This window comes from Moschus berezovskii, chromosome 11 (genome assembly GCF_049115385.1).
Source record: "Moschus berezovskii isolate FMDL1 chromosome 11, NW_MosBer_1.0, whole genome shotgun sequence".
NCBI classification, from domain to species: Eukaryota; Metazoa; Chordata; class Mammalia; order Artiodactyla; family Moschidae; genus Moschus; species Moschus berezovskii.
In genome coordinates, this window is record NC_142470.1 from 8,453,185 (window position 1) to 8,479,634 (window position 26,450).

General features: G+C 51.8%; 1 protein-coding gene across 1 annotated transcript in view; it reads right to left on the reverse strand.

The window, feature by feature from the left end:
• Positions 1-105: 105 nt before the first annotated feature.
• STXBP1 (syntaxin binding protein 1) overlaps positions 106-26,450 on the reverse strand; it is a 67,559-nt gene continuing 41,214 nt past the window's right edge. The window contains exons 7-19 of the mRNA XM_055399078.2: positions 26,007-26,155; positions 23,950-24,034; positions 23,039-23,169; positions 21,141-21,248; positions 19,828-19,888; positions 18,433-18,498; positions 17,380-17,460; positions 15,362-15,500; positions 14,390-14,499; positions 12,949-13,050; positions 11,228-11,313; positions 8,452-8,606; positions 106-1,033 (exon numbers count right to left, since the gene is read on the reverse strand). Of these exons, the coding sequence (XP_055255053.1) occupies positions 951-1,033; positions 8,452-8,606; positions 11,228-11,313; positions 12,949-13,050; positions 14,390-14,499; positions 15,362-15,500; positions 17,380-17,460; positions 18,433-18,498; positions 19,828-19,888; positions 21,141-21,248; positions 23,039-23,169; positions 23,950-24,034; positions 26,007-26,155 (1,356 nt within the window). The 3' untranslated portion in view covers positions 106-950. The remainder of the gene's footprint in view (positions 1,034-8,451; positions 8,607-11,227; positions 11,314-12,948; positions 13,051-14,389; positions 14,500-15,361; positions 15,501-17,379; positions 17,461-18,432; positions 18,499-19,827; positions 19,889-21,140; positions 21,249-23,038; positions 23,170-23,949; positions 24,035-26,006; positions 26,156-26,450) is intronic.

Genomic DNA, 26,450 nt, shown 5'->3' on the forward strand with positions numbered 1-26,450 from the left:
CAGCAGGCTACTCTTCGTGTAGTTTGAAGCCTCAGGGGCATGGACAGGAAAGGGACCTCTGAACCAGGAGCCTGCGGGACCCTCCCAGACCTAGTCCGTTGCTGAGCCGTGAACTCTATCCAGCTGACCTCGCTGAGAAAGAGGAACTCTGGTGGTGCTGGTGGGGGGATGCCTGGGAAGGGTGGGGTCTGAAGGACCAGGTCTAGCTGGAAGCCCAGGTCCCAGTGGAAGCCTGCTCCTCTCTCATCCAGGCACGGTGACAGACCGCAGACAGGACCACAGCGCTGTGGCCGAGGCGCTGAGACAGGGCACCCAGCCTTCCTGTGGCCCAACCCCCAGCCCCCACCCCCAGCACCGGGGAGACAGAGCAGAGGTTGGCTCCAGCGCAGACCTCTGGAGATGTCACCTGAGCTTCACTTCCAAGCTCATGTGACTGAGAGTCGGCACCGAGGGGGAGGAACTGGAGTGAAAAGAGACACCCTCAGTTTGACGCACTCCAAGCTCAGTGACGGCCAACACGAACAGGAGCGACCCCGAACGGGTTCTTAAAACACCCAAACGCCTACCTTCCCATATGCAAGCAAATGTGCACACGTCACACTGGGCTATGTACAAGGTCATAAAATCATGACTAATGGGGAGGAGGTGTCCATTCACCCTAAACGGTTCCAGGAACCCGGTGGCAGCAGGGCCCTTGCCCCAAACGTCTCCTCCAGGATACACATAGAAGGGATTCTTTTTTAAAAAAAAACAAAAACAATGCATTCTTTTGTTTCAAACAAGAAGAGGGCATCACCAAACACGAGAACGCAGCGGCGACAGTGCCGGCCGGGCGTGCAGAGCTGGGGGGTGATGAAGGGAGGAGTGGCTCAGCGCGGGGGCCGAGGCGGTCGGGGCTGCGAGCACTTCGGGGAGAGGGTTCGTTTTTGTTTGGAGGGGCGGCTTAGTTTTTAACTGCTTATTTCTTCATCTGTTTTATTCAGTTTCTTCAGCGTGTCCAGCAGTTTCTGTGGGGTGAGAATGTGCGTGGATCCTGGGGAGGCAGAAAAGACCTGTGAGCTTGCTGCTCTGGTTTCAAACACTTTCCCCTCCCCTGCCCTGTCCATTCCCACAGCTGCAGCCGCCCCCTCCCCACCCTGGCCTCGGTCAGTGGACGCAGAGAGGGGGGTGGGGCTGGGGTTTGGAGTCACGTCACAACTGGCTCAGGAGACATTTGGGGGCCGTGGGTGAACAGAACACCTCCTCTGGCTTGGGCAGGGTCCCCCGGGCTGTACCGAGGAAGGAGCTGTCTCTCCATCTGGCTCAGTGCCGTCTGCCAGGGGACAGGGCAGCCATCCTTCTAATTCTCTCCTGAACTCAAGGTGAAGCCAGGGAGAGAAGTGCCAAACCACATGGTGGGGAAGAGGCGGGTGAATGGGGCAGGGGTTCGCAGGGGTGCTGTGTGTGAAGAGAGAGGTCTAGGTCGGGAGGAAGCAGATGGACAGAACACCCAGGGGAAGCCACTGCTCTCTGGGAGCCAGCTGGCTGGGGCTTCGTGGTGGGAGGGACCTCAGGTGTGAAAGGGGGAGGGCTGGGGTACCTGAGGCCTTACCTTGCAGAGACCCGCACATTGTAAGAGGTTAGAAATGCTTGCAAAAATTTAAGCTAATGGAATTAGATATAATTCTACTGCAAAAATAAAAAAATAAAAATAAATGAAGTCCTTTTTCGTAAAGAGAGAGATCTAATAAGTGCAGTAAAAAAAGATGCATGGATGTGTGGTTTGGACATGGACTTACTCAAAAAAGAACAGAAGTGACTGGTGTGTGAGCATGAGGCCTGCACGCATGCAGCAGAAGGCTTCAAAGAAAGAGATCCTGGTGGGAGAGAACCGAACAAAAGAGACCCGTCCTTGAAAATGTGCCTCCCCGGAGATGTGGGCAAGGGCGCAGGCCTTCCTGGGAAGGGGGGACCAGAAACCACAGGAGGCCAGATTTCCACCCTGAGGGCAGGCAGAAGAGGGCTTTGGCGGGCTCCTTGGGAGTGATTCCAAATAGAAGGGTCCTTATGCCTTTGACCGCTACTTGTGCAGCTGATCCCCGATGACTGGCACTGCAGACCTGGAAACTTCCCGGTCATCGCAGACCATGAGAACACTGGAGAAGCCGTCTCTGGTGTGAGAGACTTCTCTGCAGCTCAAGCCCCAGCCACTGCTCTGAGTGAGGAACCAGTCCCTCCCTGGCTGCTTCCCCGAGGGGCCGAGCGTGATGTCCCGAGCGAGCGTGCAGCCTGTACCAGCCCTGCGCCCAAAGCTGACTCTTTCTGCAGACTCAAGGCTCCTTTGGCAAAGGTGACACCAGTTTCAGCAGGGTGCCCCCCTCTCCCTCGAAGACACTCATTTCTGTGACCTTATGAATCTTCCTGCTAGTCTTAAAGGTCAAAGGCTGTTCCCCAGATGAGGAAACAGGAATAAATGTTATCAAATTCTGACCAGGACCACTGGCAAAATGAAAGTCACCAAGTCTCAGCTCAATGCAGTTTAGGTGTCTACAGCTGAAAGATGGCTGCTGGGAACTCTGGGCTGGGATTAGCTTGGGGGCTTCCTAGGCTATGCACATGCCAGAAAAACCATCCTTAATGTCCTCCCCCACAGCCAGTCACTGGATTACAGGAAACAAGAGGGAAGACTTGACTTAGAGGGGAATCGAAAGGCCCCTGATCAGATGTCTAGAACATCGTGATTCCTAACCTTGCTTCTGTGAAGATTCAGGGCTGGGGGGAGGCCAATTAGAGGAAAGGAATTCATTCTTTAGAACTGGATATTATCTGATCGTCAGGTGCTCCCAATCTTTCATTGAAAGCAGAAAACATCCAGGACCAAGTGAAAGTGTTAGTCGTTCTGTCATGTCTGACTCTTTGCGACCCCATGGACTGTAGCCTTCCAGGCTCCTCTGTCCATGGGATTCTCCAGGCAAGAATACTGGAGTGGGCTGCCATTCCCATCTCCAAGGGGATTTTCTTGACCCAGGGATTAAACCCGGGTCTCCTGCTTTAGCAGGCAAATTCTTTACCATCTGAGTCAGGACCAAGAGTATCATGTAACCAGCCAGTGAGGCCTCTAGGGCTCCTCACACAGGCATGCTCCTGGTCCCTTTAAGGTCCTTAACTACCTGGTCCCTTTAAAGGATGCAGACCAGCTGGAAATCTGAAATCACCTGAGACTCAATTCCTGCCACACCATCAGCGATATCGCTTTACTACCCTGGTCAAACTTCTCAGCATCACAAACACTGCAAACATTTTCACTTGAACCCAAAGGTGGCCGACCATGCAGGCCCTCTAGAACCACTCCGAGGGTCCCCCTTATTCTACATAACTGCAAATCTGAAATGCGAATGGTGATCTTCAAAACAAAGTCATCCAAAGACTGTCAAAGCTTGTGACCAGACACAGTGAGCTCTGCCAGGACAAAATCCTTCCTCATTGACAGCATCTGAAAACCAGAAGAATTCTGACAGGTCAGCTGATCCAGCTGGCTCTGGAATTGCCTGAATCAATCCTGCAGACTCAGACTATCAAGGGCGGTGTCAGGGAATAGTAGGTTTAAACTGCATATTTAAGAGCAGCCCAGGTGAGTGAGATGACCTGCCATGTGTGGGAAGGCAGTGGCCTTGCCCACCGGCATCCTACAGATGGGAAAAAGATGCTCATGGCGGTGGGGCATGTTGGTGGCACAGCCAGGCCTAGAAGCCATGCCTCTGCTTTCGATTCTGGGGGCCCTGTGGCCTCCTGCCCCGGGAAGGGATGTGGAAGGGAATGCTGAAACAGCAGCTGGGCACTGGGTCAGCTCTGAATTCAGATTCAAATCTGAGTCCCACTGAAAATATGGAACTTATCTGACCCTGATCTAAAATAAAGCAAAGTATTCAACATAAAAACAAAACAAAAAAACTTCTCCCCCGTAAGTGCTGTGTAATGGTCTAAGTTGGCGTTGCAGCCCCTTTCATTAGCTTCTGACCGTCTTCTGGACATTCGCCAATAGTCAATCCTTTTAACATAAACCATCCACAGCACCAAGGTGCAGAGCTGATCAAAATATTTCATTTCTTAGTTGGGAGGAATGATGGATTGATTAGTGGGGACTGAGTCGAGACTTGGTGGCATCTGTACACTTAGTTATCCACGCTTGCCCCCTTCGGCCAGGGCCAGGGGGAGCAGGCCTCAGCTCCAGGACAGAAAGGGGTCAGGAGGAGAGGGAGGGGCCAGGAGGAGAGGGAGGGGCCAGGAGAGGGAGGAGCCAGGAGGGTGGAGCACAACACTGGCATCCACACACAGTGCCCACGAGGACACTTGTGGGCCCATGTTCACTGCCGAGCGGGGAAAACCCATCTCTAAAAGCTAAGATTCTGCTCACACTGATGTGTGGGAGACCACCCTGCCTCTCCAACACCCTGTACTGTTCTAGGCATTAGTCACCTGGACAATTACAACAGAAGTGGGCAGGCTGGACATTCATCTGCTTTTTAACTTCCCTGGGATGAGGACTTCGTGCCTTGCTTTTTCTTAACTGAACTCTAAAATACAACGCTGCCCAACAGAGCATCTCAGAAGCCAAGAACATACAGCCTGTAGTGCTCTCTGCTCTAATGGCAGCCAAGACACTCTCTGCTGATTGAACGTAAAACAGAGAAAGCAAAGGTGAGGTTTCTCCGATTGCAAGGAATCCCAGGATGAATCCAAGCAGGAGCCCTTGGGGTTTGGGTTTGTGATTCTTTCTGACTCTGCAAGGGGTCTGTCACGGCTACGGCCATGTCCATTGCTGCTGCTGCTGCTAAGTCGCTTCAGTTGTGTCCAACTCTATGCGACCCCATAGATGGAAGCTCACCAGGTTCCCCCATCCCTGGGATTCTCCAGGCAAGAACACTGGAGTGGGTTGCCATTTCCTTCTCCAATGTATGAAAGTGAAAAGTGAAAGTGAAGTCACTCAGTCATGTCTGACTCTTAGCGACCCCATGGACTGCAGCCTACCAGGCTCCTTCATCCATGGGATTTTCCAGGCAAGAGTACTGGAGTAGGGTGCCATTGCCATCTCTGCATGTCCTTTGAGAAGTCTCAAAATACAGCAAATGCTGTCCACCTACTGCCATCTGCATGAGAACCAGATCTCTCTGATTATCTTTCTATCAAGGTGCTTCTTAAGGATGACTTTTTTTTAACACTTGCTTTTATTCATCACCCACTGGCCTCACTTTCTAGGCAAAGGCAGCCTGGGCAGGATGGCAGGTAGCCCAGGGCCATGGCCAGCCTCACTGTCCTGGCTCACAGGCCCCTGCTGCTCCTCACCTCCCTACTGCCCCAGGGCAGCTATCTCTTGGCCAAGGCAAAGAAAGAAGAGATGAACAACGCCGCCTCCAGGGCCAACCTTTAGAGCAGGTCCTTCACAGATGGAGTTCATTTTTTTTTTAAATAAACAAGCACACTTCTGACATTACCCAGCCAGGGCTTTGATGTCCACTCCCCAGAGAATGGAGGGAGAGCTTTCCAGAGAGTGGGGCAGGGCTGCCTGGTTTGAGCCTCCAACTGAATGACAGCATCACAGATGGTCAGAGTCCGAGGGGCTCTGCAATCCAGCCTCCCTGTGTTTTGTGTGATGTAGCCCAGTGGGAACAACCTCCCCCACTCACACAGGTGCTTGTAGCCAAGCTGGGGCTAGAGTCCTGCTCTGTCGCTACTCACTCACAGCTGGCTCACAGGGCCACATCTCAGCCTGGGAGTGGGGTTGGGGGAGGGGACATTTCCAGGGTCCATGGTCAATGGAGTAGAGGAGGGCATGCACACAAGACGTGGCCTCATCACAGAGTGTGTAGTGAAGCTAAGAAACAACTCATGCTGCAGTGAGGTCTTTGGGGCCAGTCTGCCTTCTGAACAGGTCGGGGAGGTTCCCAGCATGATGGAAGAGTGGAAAAGAAAGAGCAAGGAACTCTTGCTCTCTCAAGGGCAATAAAACCTGGATAACCTACCAAACTCACAACAGGTTCCCAGGTAACTGAGATAAAGACATGAGCTCGTGGGAGAGGAGATGCTCTTCAAAACAGCACATAGTGTTGAGAACAGATTTCTATCCAAAGGCTCTCAATCTGACTAGGAGACTCCAGCTGGAGAGAGGGGTATGCTTCTCAACTCTTGGAAGGATCCACAGGAGAATTAAAAGCAATTACTGAAAGTGTAAATGACTAGTAAGTACCGCTTTCCCTCAACGAACAGGAGACACCAGCTCTTTCCACTGGTGGTTGGAGTTTCACCACGAACCAGGTGGCTGACGACCCCATCACACCTTAGGATAAGTGCCTGTCCTGGGCAAAATGTATTGACACATTTAACTACCACAGACTGGGGGTCTATTCTGACACCCTGTGCCAAGCCTTCCTCATCATCAGGAATTCACCCCATGGCCAGCAGGCTTAGGTGCAGTGCCTGCAGCATCCCTCCACGTCCAGCCCCCTCTGGAGGGCTGTGCATAGCGGCTGTGATCATTTAAAGCTCAGGGGGCTGCAGCTGTCTGAGCAGCAGGTGACCTGTGGCATGAGCGAGCTGGCAAGCCAGAGCCCAGCGGCGCTCGGGCAGGGTTGGTGAAGAAGGGCAGCGTCAGGACACATTTTCAATCGGTGTGAAGAACTGCAAGCATTTTCTTGTTAAAAAGAAAATCAAACAAATAATAAACTGAAAAGGGGAAAAAAATGAAAAGAAAAAGAGTGACGGAATAAATCAAAGAAAACCCTTCAGAGTGGAAGAGTTTCTTTTCTGTAATAAGCTGCTTTTACTTTGTTTCTTTGGCTCTCACTCCATTGTTGGAGCCTGATCCTCAAAAGATACCCTAGAGGACTCCCGGAAGTCGGGGTGTCTCAGGTCCATGAGAAATTTGGTGGGAGTGAGAATATGAGTAGAACCTGCGGGAGAACAGAGGCCGGCTGACTTCTTGAACACAGGTACGTTACAGGAGCATGCCAACTTAGGCCTACGTTTATGCAGCCAATGAGGTGCGAGAGAGCGAGCCGCATGCGCACACGGGAGGTGCACACGCGGCGCACGCGCACACGGGCCGCGAGGACGGCGGGCGGGCATGCATGCACGTAGCGGGCGGGGCCGCATAGCGGGCGTCGGCGGTCTGCACCAGGCCTCTCCACCCATCTGCACGGGCGACCGTGTCTCCCCGGGTCTCCACCTCCCGACAGGGACCCGCAGGTGAGGCCAGTGTGGAAGAGGGGGTTACAACGAAGCCTGGCTGGGACGGCGTCGGCCCAGGAGAGCTGTGTTTGAGCACAGAGAATTAGCCAACACACTCATGCAACACGTATGCAAGCCAAGAACACAGAGAGCTCCGCCACGCAGGGCCTATGTAACCAAAAAAGGAGAAAACCCAGGGAGAAATGGTGGCCAGAGAAGCTTCTGGGAGTAGGGAGGGGCGGGGGAGGGATGGGGATGTGAGATCTACCCCCTGAATGGTGGGATCTGGAAGTTGAGAATTGTGAAGACAGTGCCAGGTCCAAATCTTGATACAGGAAGGGCCACGTGGACTGGTTCCCCCCAAAGTGGAGGTATAAAAATGACACCTCTTACTGAGCTAAGGGGCAAGGGCAGGGCCCAGCCAGGAGAGGAGGTGCTAGTCATCTCTGGTCAGTTAATGTCAAGAGGCACCCTGGGCAGAGGCAACTCAAGTTTGTTAAGGGCACAAGAAAGAAGAAGGCATCTGGAGAAAGGAAAGATTTTTCTCAACCTTTCCTCTTCTGGGCGGAGAAACTGGGGAGGTTCCTGTAGACATGAAAAAGAGGAAAATCTTCTGCTGCCTTAAGTCAGCTCTTAGGAGCTGCTTCGTTTCTTCTGGAAAACCAGCAGGGACATGATAGACCCTGAAGTGGTAGGAACTGGCTGGGGCAGCCCCCAGCAGAGCCCAGAAGCCAAGCGGATACGTTTTGAACAGTATCTGCTTGCACGCCTGGTCTGTGTATCTCTAACTGACAGGTACAGGGGCCAGTGCTCATTGACCTGTTCACTGAGCATCTTCCGGAGGTGAGGCAGGAGGCCAGGAAACTGACGTGCCCCTCCACCCCAGGCCCAGTTTAGGCTGTAAGTGGGTGCCCTTAACCCAATTCTGGTGGGTGAGGAAATCGCAGTGTGGAGAGGGGGGCACTTTTGAGGGGACCTGAGTGGCAGTGACAGAGCAGGAATGTTGAGTCTCTCAGGGCCTGGGACCAGGCACGTCCCACCACGTGGGGCTGCCGCTCGTCAGGAAGCACAGAGCAGACCTGAGGAAGGGCCCCTTCACCCCTCCGTGGCTGCCGTCCGCAGACGTGTCGAGAGGCAAAGTGTTGCGGGGCCAGCGGAGAACTGGAGATAGGATGAAACACCAAAGCGTGGAATGGAGTCACAGTGCAGTGAAGCAGCCCTTCCCTCTAGAAAACACGCCCCACTCACCTATGAGCACTTCCCACTTGCCGTTGGCTTGGGTCACCTCGTAAGCACAGCGCATCTCGTTCAGGCTCACGCCCCCCAGAATGAAGATAATAAGGCGTGGGCCACTGCGGTACTCCCCGGGGGCCTTGTTCTTATGCCAGTGCCCATAGCGGGCGCTGGGGAGGGAAGGAGAGGGGAGAGAAGGATGTTAATCATGTGTATCTGCATATACAGCACTTATACTTCATTATTCCACGACTAATTCCCCTGGTGGCTCAGATTCTGGGAAAGAATCAGCCTGCAATGCAGGAGACCCGGGTGTGACCCCTGGGTCGGAAAGATCCTCTGGAGAAGGGCATGGCAACCTACTCCAGTATTCTTGCATGGAGAATTCCATGGACAGAAGAGCCTGGAAGGCTACAGTCCACGGACTTGCAAAGAGTTGGGCACGACTGAGCAACTAACGCTTTCATTCCATGATATAGGACTCATTCTATACACCAGTGACTAAAACAGAGCAGATGCTTAGCAAGTGCTGTCTGAACTGAACTGCAGTGCAAAATTATCAAGCGCTTTGGCTGCTGGGAGAAGAATCATCACAAGTGCCCATGCTGTGACCCTGTCATTCTCTTAGAAACACGCAGGCAACAGACAGGTTCAGGTCGGCTTTGAAGCCAAACGCTCAGCGGCTCCACCCACTGGGTGACGGTCCTGGTGTCTCTCCCAAGTTGTAGAGTTCTGGGACACTCTGCTGGAAGAAGCAGTGACCATCGAGTCCCGGGCCTGTCTGCAGCTGGCACACTGATTGACCAGGTAGATGTACACCGCAGGCCTCACAGGGCCACCCCAGCACCGAGGAGCTAACCCGAGTGAGATCCCAAGAGCTTGTGGCTTAACTGAAGTGGTGGGTCGAGGAGAGTGCAGGGAGGAGGAGGGTCTGCCTCGCACTGCATGGAGAGGAGCTCAGTGCCCTGGGGACAGGCACAGGGAAGGGCCATCTATCACCACCCGGGTGTCACTGGGGAAGGCTTCCTGGAGGAGGTGGTGCCGAGCTGCCTCCTGAAAGACGGGCATCTCAGCGGCCAGACAGTTCCCCAGTGCCGCCTCCTCTTCCCTGGCTTTCAATGGGCCTTCACCTTGTCCTCGGAAACAGTGAGAAATGGGCTGCTTCCAGGTTAAGAAAAACGAGGAAAACAAAACACAGAATGAGGAGAGCAAGGCTCCTCTGAACAGTGGAACCTGCGCCCTTCTTCCTGACTTACAGTAGCACTGAAGTCACTTTCCAAACCTTGAAGGCCCTGGGAGCCGGTCGGACCAGCCCTGAGGATCATCGCCATTTTTCTTTTTGCCTGTGAGATCATTTGTCTGCCTTCGTCGGCAGTCTGGCTGTGACACCACGTGGGAGTTTGTATTCCACTCCAGTGTTGGCCTCCGCTGGCATCGGGGTGGGGGAATGTGCCATGCAGGCCTGAGAGTCCCAACAGAAGAGGGGTGAAGAGAGAAGACGGGCAGGGAGTGTATGCGTAGAGGGGCGGAGGTGCGTGTTTACAAAGGCGGACCCGGGAACCCGGGCCCCACAGAAGAGGGCAGCAGAGAGTCAAGGCGACCTGTGTTCATAGTGTGAGAGTCCCAGGGACGCATGGCCCACAGAGCACAGCAGGGAAGACTTCCGGATGAAGACAGCGAGGTGGTGAAAGAGAGGAGGAGTTTTCAAAAACGTACACGAGGCATCATGGGCAGCCAAGAAAGCACAGAGGGCTGGAGGACTGGGAGATGGAAGCATGGACTGCTTTCTGCTCCCATCTCCAACCTGAGACATGTCTGAGCATCGGCAGGTACACGGACGGGAAGTGGGGGGGCTGTAATTTTCCCGTTATTTTCTGTAACACCTTTATGGACAGGTAATTCATGTATCATACAATTCACTTGTTTGTAGAATTCTCTGGTGTTCAGTATAGTCACAGAATTGTGAGCCATCACCACAGTCAATTTTAGACCATTTCAGACCACTTCATCACCCCCCGAAAGAAATCCTGTGCCTAGTAGCAGTAACCCCTGTCTCCCAACCCTCACCCCTGTTCCCAGCAACCGCTTATCTACTTCTGTCTTGAGGCTTGCCATTCTAGACATCTCATATAAACAGAATGATAGAATATGTGGGCTTTGGTGATTGGCTTCTTTCACTTAGTGTTTTCAAGGTTCATCCATGTTGCAGCATGGATCAGTATTTCATTCCTATCTTTGGCTGAATGATACCCCGTTGTATGAATGTACCGTATGTTGTTTATCCATTCATCAGCTGATGGACATCTAGGTCATTCCCACTTTTGAGCTATTATGAATACCGCTCGGAAGGTTGGTGTACTGTCATTTTGAATGGGGTGGTTAAGGAAGATGGGAGAAAGTAATAATTGATTAAGGACCTGGAGGAGATAGAAGCCATGCGGATGTATATCTGGGGACAGATCATTTAAGGCAGGGGGAATAGCAAATGCAGAGGTTCCTAAGGCAGAACTGAGCCTGGCATGTTCTGGGGAGGGCAAGGAGGCTGATGTGGCTGAAGTGGAGGAGGAATAAGAGAGGAGTAAAGAGTGAGTCGAGATGGAACAGGAAGCCGTGAGGCGGAGGGCCTCCCGGGCCACTGCAAGGACTTGGCCTACACCCTGGCTATGACGAGAAGCTGTGGGAGGGTTCCCGCAGGTCACGCAGGATCATGGCAGGACTACTGTGTAGCTGCCTTCCGACTGGACATGGTCCTGCTCGCCCCTCCTGCCCTTACTTAGGGGTTCTCACTCACCTGACAGCGGTGGTGCTGAAGGAGGCAGAGGAGCGGGTGGAGATGTACGGGTAGTGCTTGGTATCAAGTTTGTCTTCAATAGTGTCCTGGAAAGAAGAGATGGCTTTGAAAAGGGCTGATGGAACCAAGGCCAGACGATTCCAAGGATCAGTCACTTAGCCAAAATCATGGCCAGCTTTGCAAGAACCGGAGCCTGGGGGGTGACTCCTGCCCTGCTGGGCGCGGAGCAGATGCCCTGGGACCGGCAGATACGAGATGAGTTTATATGTCTGCTCTTGAGGAGAAGTTATTTTTTTAAAACCCTGCCTTAATTGTTCTTGCTTCTCTTTCAGTTTACTCTTTTTCCCCCCTTTTATATTCCATGTGAGGTTATAAATGTCCCATCCTGTCCAGTAGGCTCCTGACCTTTGCATCTGTCTAGCAGCCGCTGCACACAGGTTTCCAAGGGCCTATGGTCTGGTGGGTGGATTCAGCTCCCCACCCTCTGCTGCTGAGAAGTCTACACTCCCAACAGCTACTGTGTGATGCCCACACACGTCTCTTTGGGGGACTGGGCGGGGAGAGGAAAAAGGAGCAGAGAACAAAGGAGGGAATGAGACAGAGGGGTTGATCTCCTCTGCCAGGAAAAAGATGTTACTGGTTTCTAGATGTCTCATGTTCACCCATCCTTTCCGTTTGTGGGATTTAAAAATAGGAAGCTGACGCACTCTACATATTTAAAATATAGCTATTTTAGCATACAATTCAGTGGGAACACCTGGACTGCTAGGAATTCACCAAGGGATCCTGGGCAAGTCTATTCATTCTCTGGACCTCAGTCCTGTCCAAGGGCAGCAGCTGGACAGACCATCTCCAGGTCCCACTCCAGAGCTCCCATGGGGCCGGGTTCTATTCAGTTTCCCTGACCTTGAACTACAAGGGGGAGGGGAGGGAGGGACACCTGGGCTACTTTCTGTTCACAGATAGGAAACACCTGGTGTGCACACGGCACGGCGCCAGAGGACGTGGCAGGACAGGGCGCAGGGCCAAGGACTAACACGACGACCCAACACAGCAAGCGGCACACAAACGCGCACGAGCAGCTCTGACACCCGCTGCAGGCGGCCAGGGAGGCCTCCGCGGTGCGGGGCACTCAGCGACGTGGCACCCACTGCAGGTGGCCAGGGAGGCCTCTGTGGTGCAGGGCACTCAGCGACGTGGCACCTGCTGCAGGCGGCCAGGGAGGCCTCCGCGGTGCGGGGCACTCAGCGACGTGGCACCCACTGCAGGTGGCCAGGGAGGCCTCTGTGGTGCAGGGCACTCAGCGACGTGGCACCTGCTGCAGGCGGCCAGGGAGGCCTCCGCGGTGCGGGGCACTCAGCGACGTGGCGCTCAGTGTGCGGGGACAGTGAGACCGGACAGGGACTTTGCAGAAAGACAGGATTCAGGAGGTGGAGAGCGAGAATGTGCAGGCAGGGGATGAGTCTGAACAGAAAGGTGCTTGCCAGGGTCTCTGGCTGACATGACAGGAACAGCGGCGGGGCCTGGGGTCACTTTCGGAATGCCCTCCCTGCTGCTGTGCCCTCAGCATGGAGCTCACTACTCATATGACCTTCTGGGGCTGCTCTGCACAAACCCTCTGAGATCCAGATGCCACCTGGTGTCACTGCCACCTGAGGGCAGGTGAGGCTGAAGCCCCTGGGCCCTGCAGGCCTCACACCCTCATTCCAGCCTGTGCTGACCTCCATGATGTCTTTGATGATTGGGGTCCATCGTGAGAGCTGGTAGGTCTGCTCGCTGATACGCTCCTTCCGCTCCGGCTTGCTCCTGCGACGCAGGGTGGACTGAAGGCAAACACACGAGAGGTGGCTGAGTCAGCACATGGCCCCGCTGGTCCCAGGGCGCTCGGTGGGGAATCAGCCTTGGAAAAAGGCTAACACGTGGAGAGGTTTTCCTGGAAAAGCCCAGACTATGCCCATGGGCTCCAGCCCAAGAATCTGGAGCAAACTTGGTTCTTTAAAGCCTTAGAAAATGGCCATTGTGGGTCAAACATATAAGGACCATTTTTTACAAAGGCAAGAAGTTAAAAAAAAATAGTTTGTTGTCAATTACTGGAGAAGACTGTTTCTTGAGAGTCCCTTGGACAACAAGGAGATCAAACCAGTCAATCTTAAAGAAAATCAACCCTGAATACTCATTGGAAAGACTGATGCTGAAGCTGATGCTCTAATACTTAAGCCATCTGATACAAAGAGCTGACTCACTGGAAAAGACCCTGATGCTGGGACAGACTGAAGGCAGGAGGAAAGGGGGGCGACAGGATGAGATGGTTGGATGGCATCACCGACTCAATGGACATGAGTTTGGGCAAACTCAGGGAGATGGTGAAGGACAGAGAGAGCTGGTGTACTGCAGTCCATGGGGTTGCAAAGAGTCAGACACGACTTGACCACTGAACAACAAAAGAAAATCCTGCTCTGATGAAACCTGTCCTTTGATTTTACTTCAGCAGCACAGGGTGCGCTGAAAGAACCATCTCCATCCTTGTTTGGTCCCTTTGTGAACAAGGGTCTGAAAACACCAAATGACCCCCAGTCACAGGTCTCCGGTCTGGTGGCTCTGGAACAAAGCTTTTGACTCTAATAAGATTCCAGAAGGAGCCAACCTACAGCCTGGTTTTATCAGCACCTGCAGGGAGCAGGGTTCCTACAAGCAAGGTTCCCGGTAGGGGGGCCCCTCCCGCCTCAGCCTCTTCTAGAGCTCACTGCCAGTTGGGCCCCTAAAACCTGCCCCGAGTGGGTCCCGAGTCATTGCCAGAGTAGCAGACTCAAAGGTCTCAAGACGGCCTGATGGCAACCTCACAGAAGATGCTGGGTCTAAATGTCCCAATGGCTGAGCCAGGGTGACTCAAGACACGCAGGATGGAGCTGGCGTGTCTTGGGCTGGTTCACGGGCACAGCTCAGCTTCGAGACCCTGTGGTGTCTCTTTGGTGTGCCCGCTTGGCTTCCTGGCACCACACCTTGATTCTGTTTACACCTCTACCCCTGCCTTCCTGTGACTTTATGTTTTCTCTTTCTTGATGTTGCATGTGTGTATCGTAAGCTGCGTTAAGGAAGTTGGGGAGAAGAGATGAGAGCTGCTGCCCCCCCAGGCCTCCCCCACAGCACGAGGCTGGCGCGCACGTCTGTGACGATGGGCACCCCGAGGTGTGCCATGTTTGTGATGATCTCGCTGTCCTCCGGCGGGATCTGAGCATGCTGGATCAGTTTGTTCAGGTTTTCCTCGGTGATGCCTGCGAGAACAAAACCCTGATTACCACACCAGCCACTGTACATTGCACACTCAGAAGCAGAGCCAAGTGCCTGGGGTGGGGGATGGTGCCCCCTCTCCTCCTTGGCATCAGTGTATAATCCGCTCATTGTATCGACTTTACTGGAAGACAAGGCAGGGCCAGGACTCCTGTTCAACTCTAGCCACTCTGTCCTGGGCTATGACCACCAGCAACTGCCCCTCCTGATCTGTCTTTCCGTCCATCTCCTGCTTCCCAGCCATCCCCACCATCCCGGGCCCACATCACAGTCAGCTTGGACAAGACAGTCTCTGTGTCCATCTTTCTGCACAGTGGACACTTATGGGCAACTATATGTGGGTAAAGACCACTTATTTATGGGCAGAGATTGGGGGCTTCCCTGGTGGTCCAGTGGCTAAGACTCCAGGCTCCCAGTTCAGGGGGCTTGGGTTTGATCCCTGATGGTGAACTAAAGATCCCGCATCCCACAGCAAGACCCGGTGCAGCCAAATAAAAATAAAGGCACAGATTACCAATGTGGGGTAAGTTAAAAGTCTCTGGCAGAAATGCTACAATAAAGTGGCTATAAAGCGGACAGACTAGCCCTGCTGTCCTCACCCAGTCCTCTTCTCAGTATCCTGTCCCTCTAACTCTAGAATCACTGGGGGATACACAGCCTCTAGCTGCAGCTGATCTGCCTACATTTCTCCAGCTGTAAAGAGCCCCTTGGACCTTCCTATTGGACACTCTTTCCCTTCCCTTTTCCCTGTCTTTTGAGCTGTTTTTCACTTTGTTCTCTCCCTCCCAGCTGCCTCATTTTCCCAAGAAAGGGCCTGTCTCCTCTGTCACATCCCGCCGTTCCTACCATTCTTCAAAAAGATGTAGAGAAGGATGATGCGGATTTTGTCATAGGTGCTGACGTTCGCATCCAGCAGAATGGGGACGATGGCTCTCATGGGGTCCTTGATCTTCTCCCCTTCAGCATCCGTGCCCATGGCCAGGTCCTGCAGAAAACACGCCGTGTTGGCCCCATGGCAACAGTCTGGATAGACGTAACTATTAAACGGGCTGTCCGTGAATGTCTGGGATGTGTGGCTTGGTTGGGGAAGGTCAGCGACAGGTGTGTGAGCTCCCCCACATGCTGCAGTTAATCAGCACGGGTCTCCATGGCATCAGTAAGCGCCGAGGAAAGCCCCAGGTTTCACTTTCCAAAACCAGAGACCACACAGGTTTGCTATGTTGTTGAAAGGTAGGCTGTTCCCTCCAGGTGAGTGCCAGTGACCCTAAGCTGATTCCTTAGGGAAAGCATCAATCCCGGTAGGTCCCCAGAAGGGACATAGCCCTGCAGAGGGCTTGGGGCTTCAGGGGATGAAAAGCATCAGTATTGTAAGGTGTCTCTGCCTGGCTAGACTCCTCCTGCTCTGCTCCCCTGGCACAGAAGGGGTAGTTTTTAAAAAACTATTCTGGGTTTTTAAAAACCTCTGTTTTTAATCTTCCAACACTTTTAGGGGGAGGAGAAAACACGGGCTCGCAAACCTACACATCTCACTGAGGGAGATGAAGGAAGGGGGAGCTGACAACAGAACTGAAGATAAAGAGTGAAGTAAGCATAGTCTCTGCCACCCACCCATCGCTCATGACTCAGGCAAGAGGGAGATCCGTTCTCGACAGGCCCGAGAAAGCAGCACATAGGTCTCGGCACATCAAGAACCATCTGGTCTTGTTCTGCAACTTTCTCTGTAGCTCTTACAGAAGTTGCCGGAAGGTTGCCTTTTTTCTCTCAAAATCCCAGGAGTCCGTAACAAGTATGATCTCGAGTTGGGGGATCTCTGCCCAACCTGGATCAGAGGAAGGCGCCCCCCCCAACTTCTGAGGCCCCTTCGGCCCTCAGTGAAACCTCAACAGACATCTGCTCAGCAGGACTGACCCTAATACTCCTTCAAAGTCAAATTGAATGTGACTAGTTCAACAAATACCTCTGGGCACTTCTGAAAAAATGTAGACTTCCCAGGGTGAATCTCAACTACATTTGTACTGGTCTAGGGATAACCTGTCTTCTGGAGAGTCATGTTCTGATGGTGAGGATGCCTTGTGTTTGCAGAGATCCCTGTGAAACTGATGGATTTCAGCAGGACTACTGAGAGAGTCCATGAATCGTGGCTCATCTTAGAAACCTAAGCCCAGCCTGTCACATCAAACCAGGGGCTTTAGATCTTAGCCTCACACTGAGAACATGAGTTGTTTTTTCTGTGAAAAGAGACCCTTTGGCTGAGGTTTCGCATCATGGGACTCCCCCCTTCCCTTAGACATGGACCCTGGAAGAGAATTATCATCACACACGAGGAATGCAGTGCCAGGATTAGCGATTCCACACGACACCCCTGGAGAATGTGGCAGCTTTGTTATATCCCTTCACAGACAAAAAGAAAAACAAGCACATCAAATGAGTCAGGGACAGAACTCTAACCACAGCTGTGATCACGGAGGCTGCGGGTGGATTTCTGTCCTTCGCCGCACTGCCCTCTTTTGGCCTCTAGGTCTCCAAGCTGGTGTGGCCACAGCAGGAGGAAAGGACACTCAAGAGTTAACATCCAGCCAGCTCTGTCAGTGCAGGGCTCAGTGCAGCACACAAGTCTCTTCTGCTATTCCAGGGAGCGTCTGGAAAGTCAGACATGCAAACCCCAAACGGCACGGCATTCCGGACCACTCTAGTCCCTACCGTTGAGAGAGGAACTGCACTGGCTCCAGAGAGTTGAGACAACACGATCTAGCAGGCTTTCCCATTTCTATTTCCTATGATTCTGCGGGATGTTCAAGGTAAGACGTTAACATTCAGCTGGGCAAGTGAACCAGTCTGGCAGAAGGAGAAGGCAAGGGCCCTACCTGTTCCACCCGGCAGAGTTTATCCACAGTGCCTTGGTAGTGCTTCATGCAGTCCTCGGCGAGGTGCAGGTGGGTCGAATACTAGGACAAAATAGAGAGTGTGGTCAGGGGACCTCTCGCTGACTCGCAGCATCTGCTGAGCAGCTGCTAAGTATGAACACGGCGCTAGGTGCCTAGGAGTCCCCAGCCTCATAAAGGAGACGAAATATGCGCTCAAGTAGAGAACCATGTGTCAGGCAGAGGGACAGAAACACCTTCTACAAGAGTCAAGAGGAAGGAGTGATCCTTTAAGAGGGCAGGGTTGTGTGACAGTTTCACGTGTGTCCACAAATCCTTTGACACCCCTCCCTCCAGCAGGTGGCGCTCAATACCCCTCTCCTTAGGGCTGGAGTTAGCGCCTAACACACAGGCAGAAGAGCGCTGTGTGACTCCCAGATCACGGTGATGTCCTCTGAGCTCAATCTTGCAGGCCCATGGGGTGAGGTACAGAGAGAAAAAGATGAGGAGAAAGTCTTAGGAAATAAACTCTCTATCCCCAACTTTTTTTTTTTTTTCCTAATAAAAATTGAAGATGGGGCTTCCCTGGTGGCTCAGTGGTCAAGAATCCACCTGCCAACGCAGGAGACTCAGGTTCATTCCGTGTCCGAGAAGATTCCACATGTTGTGGAGCAACCAAGCCTGTGAGTTACAACTACTGAGCCTGCGTGCTGCAACTCCGGAAGCCCACACAGACTAGAGCCCATCCTCTGCAACAGGAGAAGCCGCCACAGTGAGACGTCGACACACTGCAACCAGAGGGTAGTCCCCGCTCGCTGCAACTAGAGAAAAGCCCGCACAGCAACAAAGACCCAGCACAGCCAAAAATAAATTAATTAAAATTTTAAAAATTGCAGATGACTGAAAACTTGTGAATTTCCATCAATCTGTGAGTGTCACAGGGCTTTGAGGAGTCTTTGCAGCTGTTTATATTCATGATCATTTTGGATCATCATACCTTGCTCTCTGGCCGCAAAGAGTCTGGTGCGATTGAGCGGCTGAAGAGCAACAACATACCTTGCTGAGCTCTTTCTGGTACTGGGGCATCTTCTTCAGCATCTGGGACAGGTCCCGCATGGTGGTCTGTGGGGAGAGGGAAGCACGTGGTCTCACTCCGATGGCCCTGAGCTAAGAGAGTGGGCGGGGGGTGGGCCCAGGACAGGGCAGCAGCTAGCACCAGACTCACGAGCACATGTTCTGTAACCCCCCACCAATGTGTCTGTTAAACACAAGATCATGAGTGTTTAGATTTCCATGTCTCTGGCTCAAAAAATTACTGATCCAAATACTGTGACTATCTTACAGGTGGGGAACTGACCTCAAAGTCTAGCAATTATGTTTTATTTATTGGACCATAAAGTAACTGAGGGCACAGTTCTTGCCGGGAGAGAGCAATTTTTCACCTATATACTGCTTTTCTGCATACTCGGCTCAAGCAGTCATGGCATCAATTCACATTTCATCTCTGCAGAAAGGCCGGAGTTGTGCAGACAGGTAGGAAACAGTGAGAAGGTGAGAGATGGAATCTCACCTGGCAGGTGGAAGGGGTCTGCTGACTCTCTAACTGGGTGACTGACCTAATCCCATTCATGTACTCAGTAAAAAATTATTGAATGCCTACTACATACCAGGCACTTTTAGGTCCTGGAGATACAAGGACAAAAACAAACAGAAAAGAGTCTTTGCTTTCATGGCGCTAAAACACATGGCAGAGGAGTCTATATAACCGAGTGGATTAGCGCTTTTGGGGGGACTCATGGGTGTGGGTGCACAGAGCAGGGGCACCTCCCACTGTCAGAGAAGACAGTGCCTGAGCCAAGGGACAGGGGCCGGATAGGGCAAGGCTGGGGAAGCACTCAGGCGTGGCTTCAGCCGTGGTGGGTGGCAAGGAGGAGGGAGGCAGAGATGAGAGTCCGTGGGGCCCGATGACCTGGGTGCTGTTAAGGCGTGTCCACGGTGGGGCTTGATTCTACTGGGATTGGGAAATCACTAAATGATCCTAGGCCAGGGAGCAACACAATTAGAGTGGTGTTTCTAAGAGGACCCTCTGATAACCTCTGATAACCAGCTGGGAGAAGGAGAGGTCAGGTGAATTGGGATATGAATTCTATTGCTACCACAAGCTAAAAAAGGTTTTAGCGAGTTCTTCTGGTTTAATGTGTATTGTGATTCAGGGCAGTAAATGTTAATTCTCAGAGTAACAAAAAGAAGCTCTTTATAAACATTAAAATATGCAGGTTCTAGGTCTCGATCTTGAATACAAAAATAAGACAAAATGGTAAGAGATGAAGAGAGGACCAGGAACCCCTCCAAGCCCCCAACTCACCAGTCCTATACTGAGGTGTCCTCCTCGCCCCTAGAGAGAAAGCAGGGATGAACCCAAAGGGCACTGGAGTGTGGATATGGGTTTACCTTCTCACCAGTATTCATTCTCTTGCTGGAAGAAAAATCCTTCAGAGAACGGGTGACTTCCCTGGAAGAGAGGAGGCAGCTAAGCTTCAATGCGGCACCAAGTGCCTCTATATCGGGGTCCCCAACCTCCGGGATCTAAAGCCTGATGATCTGAGACGGAGCTGATGTAGTAATAATAGAAATAAAGTGCACACTAAATATAGTGCACTTGAATCAGCCTGAAACCCTCATCTCCTGACCCTGCAGTCTGTGGGAAAACTGTTTTCCACGAAACTGGTCTCTGATGCCAAAACGGTTGGGGACCACTGCCTACAAAGAGCCACACAACATTCTTCCTTTCGGAGTATGCGGTGACTTTTCCTGCCCTAAGGTATAGATTTAAAGTGACTTTCTAACTGGAGAGAGAGAGATGCCATTTTCCTAATACTCTAACCCAAGTGTCTCCAGAGTTGGGTGTACAAGACAATTTGTTAACAGAAAAGAAAACGTTAGGACATCTATGTGATAATTTTACTTCATCCTTTTCAAATTCATGTTTTTGTATATGCTATCAAAATACACGTTAGTGCGATAAAGCATATATTGAATGCATAAATAAGATAGCTGGAAATGTGAAGTAACGTTTTTCTAAAGTTGAATGATCCCCCAAGGTTTGGAGAATACTTTTCTAAACAACTATCCCAGGTTATAGCATTTTCTCACTGTTCCTTGTGAATTTCCTGTGGATATTATCAACTCAATGTAGCAGAATGTGTCCCTCTGCAAAAGCAAACTTGTTATCTACAGTTTAACAGCCTATTAGAAACTTTCCAGAGTTAGAAACATTTCGAGACATTTCAGAGCAAGGTACTCCCTTCGGTATAGAGATCAGTATATGCATCGCCTCTTGCTGAGAAAAGCTTAGGTATGACAACAGGGAGGAAGGGTACATACCAGCTGTATATTTAAAAACAAAAACCCTGAACTGTATGTAGTAGATCTTTCAATGGAACAAACTGGCTTCAAGTGTTTAATGTTTATAAAGCATCTCGAAATGAGAAAAGCTACAAATGCTTTCTAAAAACCCTACAAGTAACCCTAACACGGAAAGGGTTTTCTAACTTCATGAGATCGGTATAGCCTGAGCTCAGATATCAGAAGGGATTCATCATCACTGGTTAGAAGGTAGGTGACTTAGCAGAAGCACAGGACTCCTGCCTGCACTGGTGAGCTCTGCCCCCCCAGAGAACACGCACTGGCACCCAGCACCCGTGATCCCCCATGTCAGTGGGGTGAGCCCTGGGGCCCGGGGCAGGCGCAGGGCGGGCTCTTACTGGGACACCTCCGCGATGTGCTTGTGGCGCAGTGCTATCCAGAGGTCGTCGTCCTCGTCCAGGAGCACCTCCTTCACCCGCGCCTCCCCGATGCCGCTCGTCTCGTACCTGGACAGGAGACGTTGCACACAATTCACCCAATGCCTGGTTTATAACAGACCAACGTTCACGCGAATCACTGTGCAGCAAGCACTGCTGTCACTGTCTGTGTCAGGTCCGCTGCACTCATGAGGCTAATGGTTTCCTGTCCTTTCTTTTTGCCATGCCACACATCTTGTGGAATCTTAGTTCCCTGACCAGGATTGAACCCAGGCCCTCATCAGTGAGAGGCATGGAGTCCTAACCACTGGACCACCAGGGAATTCCCAAGGCTAACAATTTCTACGGCAGGAAGAGAACTAAAGGTCTGATCAAAGTCAACTGACTTGACGTTCTGTTTTAAAACCCTCGGGGTCAGTTGATATGCGCTCCACTGGAGCCACCTGGCTCAGGTGTGAAGTCAGGTTATAGGTGGTTTTGGAGGTACTTGTAAAGGAAAGGTGAGGATCACACTTGTTCCTCCCTGGGAAAGGCCTGGGACACCATCCTTAATCTGTGGGACTGAAATAGCCTTTGGCAGCTGCCTGCAATAGACCCTCAGCAAACTGTCACAAGTACAACCGTGAACATCTAAGGAAATAGAGAATTATAGATACCAAAGGGGGAAAGCTGAGATTCAGTCGTATTTCTAGAATCTTCATTTTGAAACCACTATCTTTATGGTTGAGGTTATAAAATCAACGACACACGAAGAATATAGTCTGTTCCCATAAAAACAAAAATATGTTTTTAGACTGCGTTCTGATGATTGCTACCAAGAATACTGTTCATTACGAAGTAAAGTGCAAATAAAACTCAGCAATATGGGACTTCCCTGGCAGTCCAATGGTTAACACGCTGTGCTTCTGATGCCAGGGATGTGGGTTCAATTCCTGGTTAGGGAACTAAGATCCCACATGCCACACAGTGTGGCCAAAAATAATTAATAAATTAATTTTAAAACACTTGGTATGAAACTCCTACTGGTATATTTTATCATCATATTTCATTGTCTGTACTTAAGAAGTTTTAACTCTGAGTAAGATACGCTCTCGGAGAAGGCAATGGCAAGCCACTCCAGTACTCTTGCCTAGAAAATCCCACGGATGGAGGAGCCTGGTAGGCTGCAGTCCGTGGGATCGCTAAGGATTGGACACGACTGAGCGACTTCACTTTCACTTTTCACTTTCACACACTGGAGAAGGAAATGGCAACCCACTCCAGTGTTCCTGCCTGGAGAATCCCAGGGACGGGGGAGCCTGGTGGGCTTCCGTCTAAGGGGTCACACAGAGTCGGACACGACTGAAGTGACTCAGCAGCAGCAGCAGCAAGATACGCTCTTACACAAGTCAACATATTAACACATCCAAACTGGCTATGAACTGAAGTGACATGAACTGTGAACTAAACATCTCAAGTTCTTGTTCCCTCAAAACAGGCAGAATTTTCTAGCTGTTGGTGCAGTTGCACTTTGGGAACTCACAGAAAAGCATGCAGGCTTATTAGTGAGACTGTATAGGGACTTCCCTGGTGGTCTAGTAGTTAAGGGTCTGCCTTCCAGTGCAGGAGAAGTGGGTTAGATCTCTGGCCAGGGTACTAACATTTCACATGCCCCAGGGCAACCAGACCTGAAAGCCCATTCGCCACAACTATCGAAAGCCTGCCAGCCACAACTAAGACCCAATGCAGCCAAAACCAAACTTTTTTTTAAAAAAAAGACTGTATGAATGTACCTGCTTTTCCCAGGATTAACGACATCTGTTTCCTTAAATTAGAGGTGTGTCTGATTCATTTGCAAAGCTGCAGTCATGTGTACTTACTTGTATACGTCATTTTCAATAGGCAGCAGGTCGTAACTCATAGCCTGAAAAGTCAGCTCATGCAGGACAGGGGAGCTGGGGTCGAAACCACGGTCCAGGATCAGGAGCTGGGAGCGTGCCTTATCCGGGCCCTGGAAGGAAGCACACCAGGGAGGGTTTCATGAGCCACCCCATATAACTCCTGCTTCTCTGGCTAGCACAGCTAGCCCTCCCGTGAAACGTAGCAGCAGGATATGAACTCTGACTCAGATGGCACTCGGTCCATCTACTGCTGGACAAGGATGCCAGCGCACGCCATGTGAGAATCCAGTGTGTCTGTTTCACGGGAACAGGATCCTTTGATGCAGATCCAAAATGCAGGGTGCAAAGTGAGTCTATGAAGGACAGCACCACCTGGGTTCGGCTATCAGAAGGGGGACCCATCACCCAACCCAGCCAGCCTGCGACGGAGTGGGTTCCCAGAACCTGGGGCTATCAGTGTGTACATCACGATGGTGATGGGCCAGTTCTGCGACACATGTGATAAAACTGCACAGAATTGCACGCGCGCACACACACACACACGAGCACGTGTAAAAACTAGTGAAATCTGAGTAAAGTCTGGAGATGTAGCAACATCATCTTTCTGGTTTCAACTCTGTTCCACTGAGGGGATTCCCATGACACAGGGCTTTCGATGCTATCACCGGAGAAGTCCTAGCAAACAGAAACAAGCCGGTCACTCGGCTCCACTGAACAGAACCTGTACCACCTGCCCGAGGGCTTGGGCGTTTGCTTCATTGGAGCTCAGTATGCACAAACAGGGGCACTCATGCACACCCTGTGAGCAAAGGAAGCCAGCTGTGCCCAGGCTACCCCAAGGACACTGTGGTCCCTCGGCAAGAGAACCATGCGGGCCAGGTCGGACTTACCTCCCCCATCGTTGGGTCATCGGCTTTGTAGGCGTCGAGCTTGTCCTGGATTAGCTGAGCCAGCAAAGCGTTGTCCTTGTATTCCCTGACAAGGGAGGAGGGACGGAGGGTGAGCCACCCTGCCCCAATCGATGGCACTGTCTGCCCTCAGGGAGGAAGGCAGGACAGTGAGGGAGGGTCAAGGGAGCGACGAGTTTCATCTGTATTATTCTTTACAAGAGAATATAACTCAGATTACAAGTATGGTTACAAAGGGAAAAACAAAATACTTAGCTCAGTGCCTGGAATGTAAATGATTTTCTAGTTTCTTTAAAAAAAAAAAACAACAAAAAACCATCTAAGTGGAAACAGAGGGGGTCTTTCCAAGCAGCTCCAGATAAAACAGCCACACTTCAGCAGAGGGTCCTAGCCACGTGTCCTTTCCCCACCATCAGGCTATCTCAGCCTGACCCACTTGATCTTCACTTCCCTCAGTTCAAATTCCCTTGGACCCTGCTTTGTTGTGTTGGAAGTGACATTTCCACTGGCAGAGCTGGAAAAATGCAACTAGAGAACCTCTGGGCCTTCCCTCTTGGCTGTGCCTCCAGCGCCTCCTGACTCCCTCTGGGTAATGTTTATCATGTGGCTGCGGCCCGCCACCTGGCCACTCTTAGTGCAGAAGCGGCTCCACCCCCGGTCCCATCCTCCCAACAAGTGAGTTCCCAGCCCTCCTTTCTTAACTTCTGCCGGGCATCTGTGGGTGAGGACCCTGGTATGTGGGGGGGGGGTTGTCCTACGGGTGCCCATCCCCAGGGACAAAGAGGTGATGAGGCACCTTGGCACTTCCCGGTCAGGCCCTCTGCTCCTCTGGCGGTGCTGCCCCTTCTGGTCACTTCTCCTTGCGTGACTGTGACCCCTGCGCTCCCACACCACTGCATTCACTCCCCCACAGGCTGCCCAGTGATAACCAGCAAAGGGCATGACCCCAAACCTGGCACCTGAGGCCTCCAGAAATGGTTTCACCTTGGCCCGCTGCTTGCATGTATGGAGGGTGAGACTGCCAGCCCTTCTCAAACTTCCCCTTTATTTTCCAGGGTCATGCTTCCGCTCATCCCAACTGTCCACACAAGATGCCCCTAGCTCCTCATCGGTCTACGGAAATCCTGACCTGTCCCTGGCTCAGATGCCACCTCTGCTCCTAAGCCAGGCTTGCTCCTCTCTGGATGCCCAGGCCCGTGGCCGGCACTGCCCCAAGGCACTGGCCCCGCAGACCTGTGTCGCAGGTGTGCACAGCTCGGGTGCACGTTATGCCAGAACACATCTTACCTGCCCACCTGGGCCAGGGGCTTCTAAGGGCAGAGGCTGTGTCTTCAGGTTAAGTCCCCCAACCTAGCACTTAGCACACAGCAGGTAAATGATGAGTGAATGACTCGATCAAATCTGAGGACTGTGCTCTTTGGAGAATTAGTCTCCGTGTATTTTATCTTACCCTGAAACGTCTTTTACAAAGAGTGTATTTGTTTTAAGGCAGACTCTTTACCATCTGAGCCACCAGGGAAGCCCCTTTCTCAGGTTAGAAAGAGATAAAAAACTGAAGGAAATCTGGGTTACAGCTACATGGGGGTTTGAGCTTGGTTACTAACTAAATATATGTATTCCGGGCTTCCCTGGTGGCTCAGAGGTTAAAGCGTCTGCCTCCAATGCGGGAGACCCGGGTTCGATCCCTGGGTCGGGAAGATCCCCTGGAGAAGGAAACGTTAACCCACTCCAGTATTCTTGCCTGGAGAATCCCATGGACAGAGAAGCTTGGTAGGCTCAGTCCATGGGGTCGCAAAGAGTCGGACACGACTGAGAGACGGAACGGAACGGAATGCCCTTTTCTGCATGTATTAGTATAGTTCACATTAAAAATTTAGAAAATAACAAAAACACTGGAAAATAATCATCAATGTGAGATGCTCAGATCTTGACCCTCTGGAGACAACTGCCAGAAAATGGGAAGGCCAGAGGAAGTTCCTCGCCTGGGGACAAGTTCCTCGCTTGGGGGTCACGGAAGGCAGCCTAGGGCACAGCCTTACCCCCGGTACCGCACGGCTGGGTACTCCTTCAGGGTGGCGCACAGAGTTGCGATCTGCTCCGCCAGGCGCTCCAGGATCGGATTCTTCATCTGAGCCTTGTGGGGACTATAGAAGCTTTGGAAAGAGTCAGCAGAGTCCAAAGAATACACCTGAGAAAGGGGAAATATATATATGTATATACACAAGGACAGAGGAGGCTTGTGTGCTGCAGTCCATGGGGTCGCAGAGAGTGGGGTATGACTCAGCGACTGAACAACAGCAACAACATATATATATATACACACACACATATCTCCAGCACGGTGCTCCCTCCAAGCCGTGAGTGGGGCTACAGAACAAGTTCTCATTTATTCTACAAATACAGCTGCATCTGCTGGGCGCCAGGCCTTGCACACTGGGAACTGTTAGTGGCCAAACCATTACTGTCCTCCAGAAGCGTGCAGT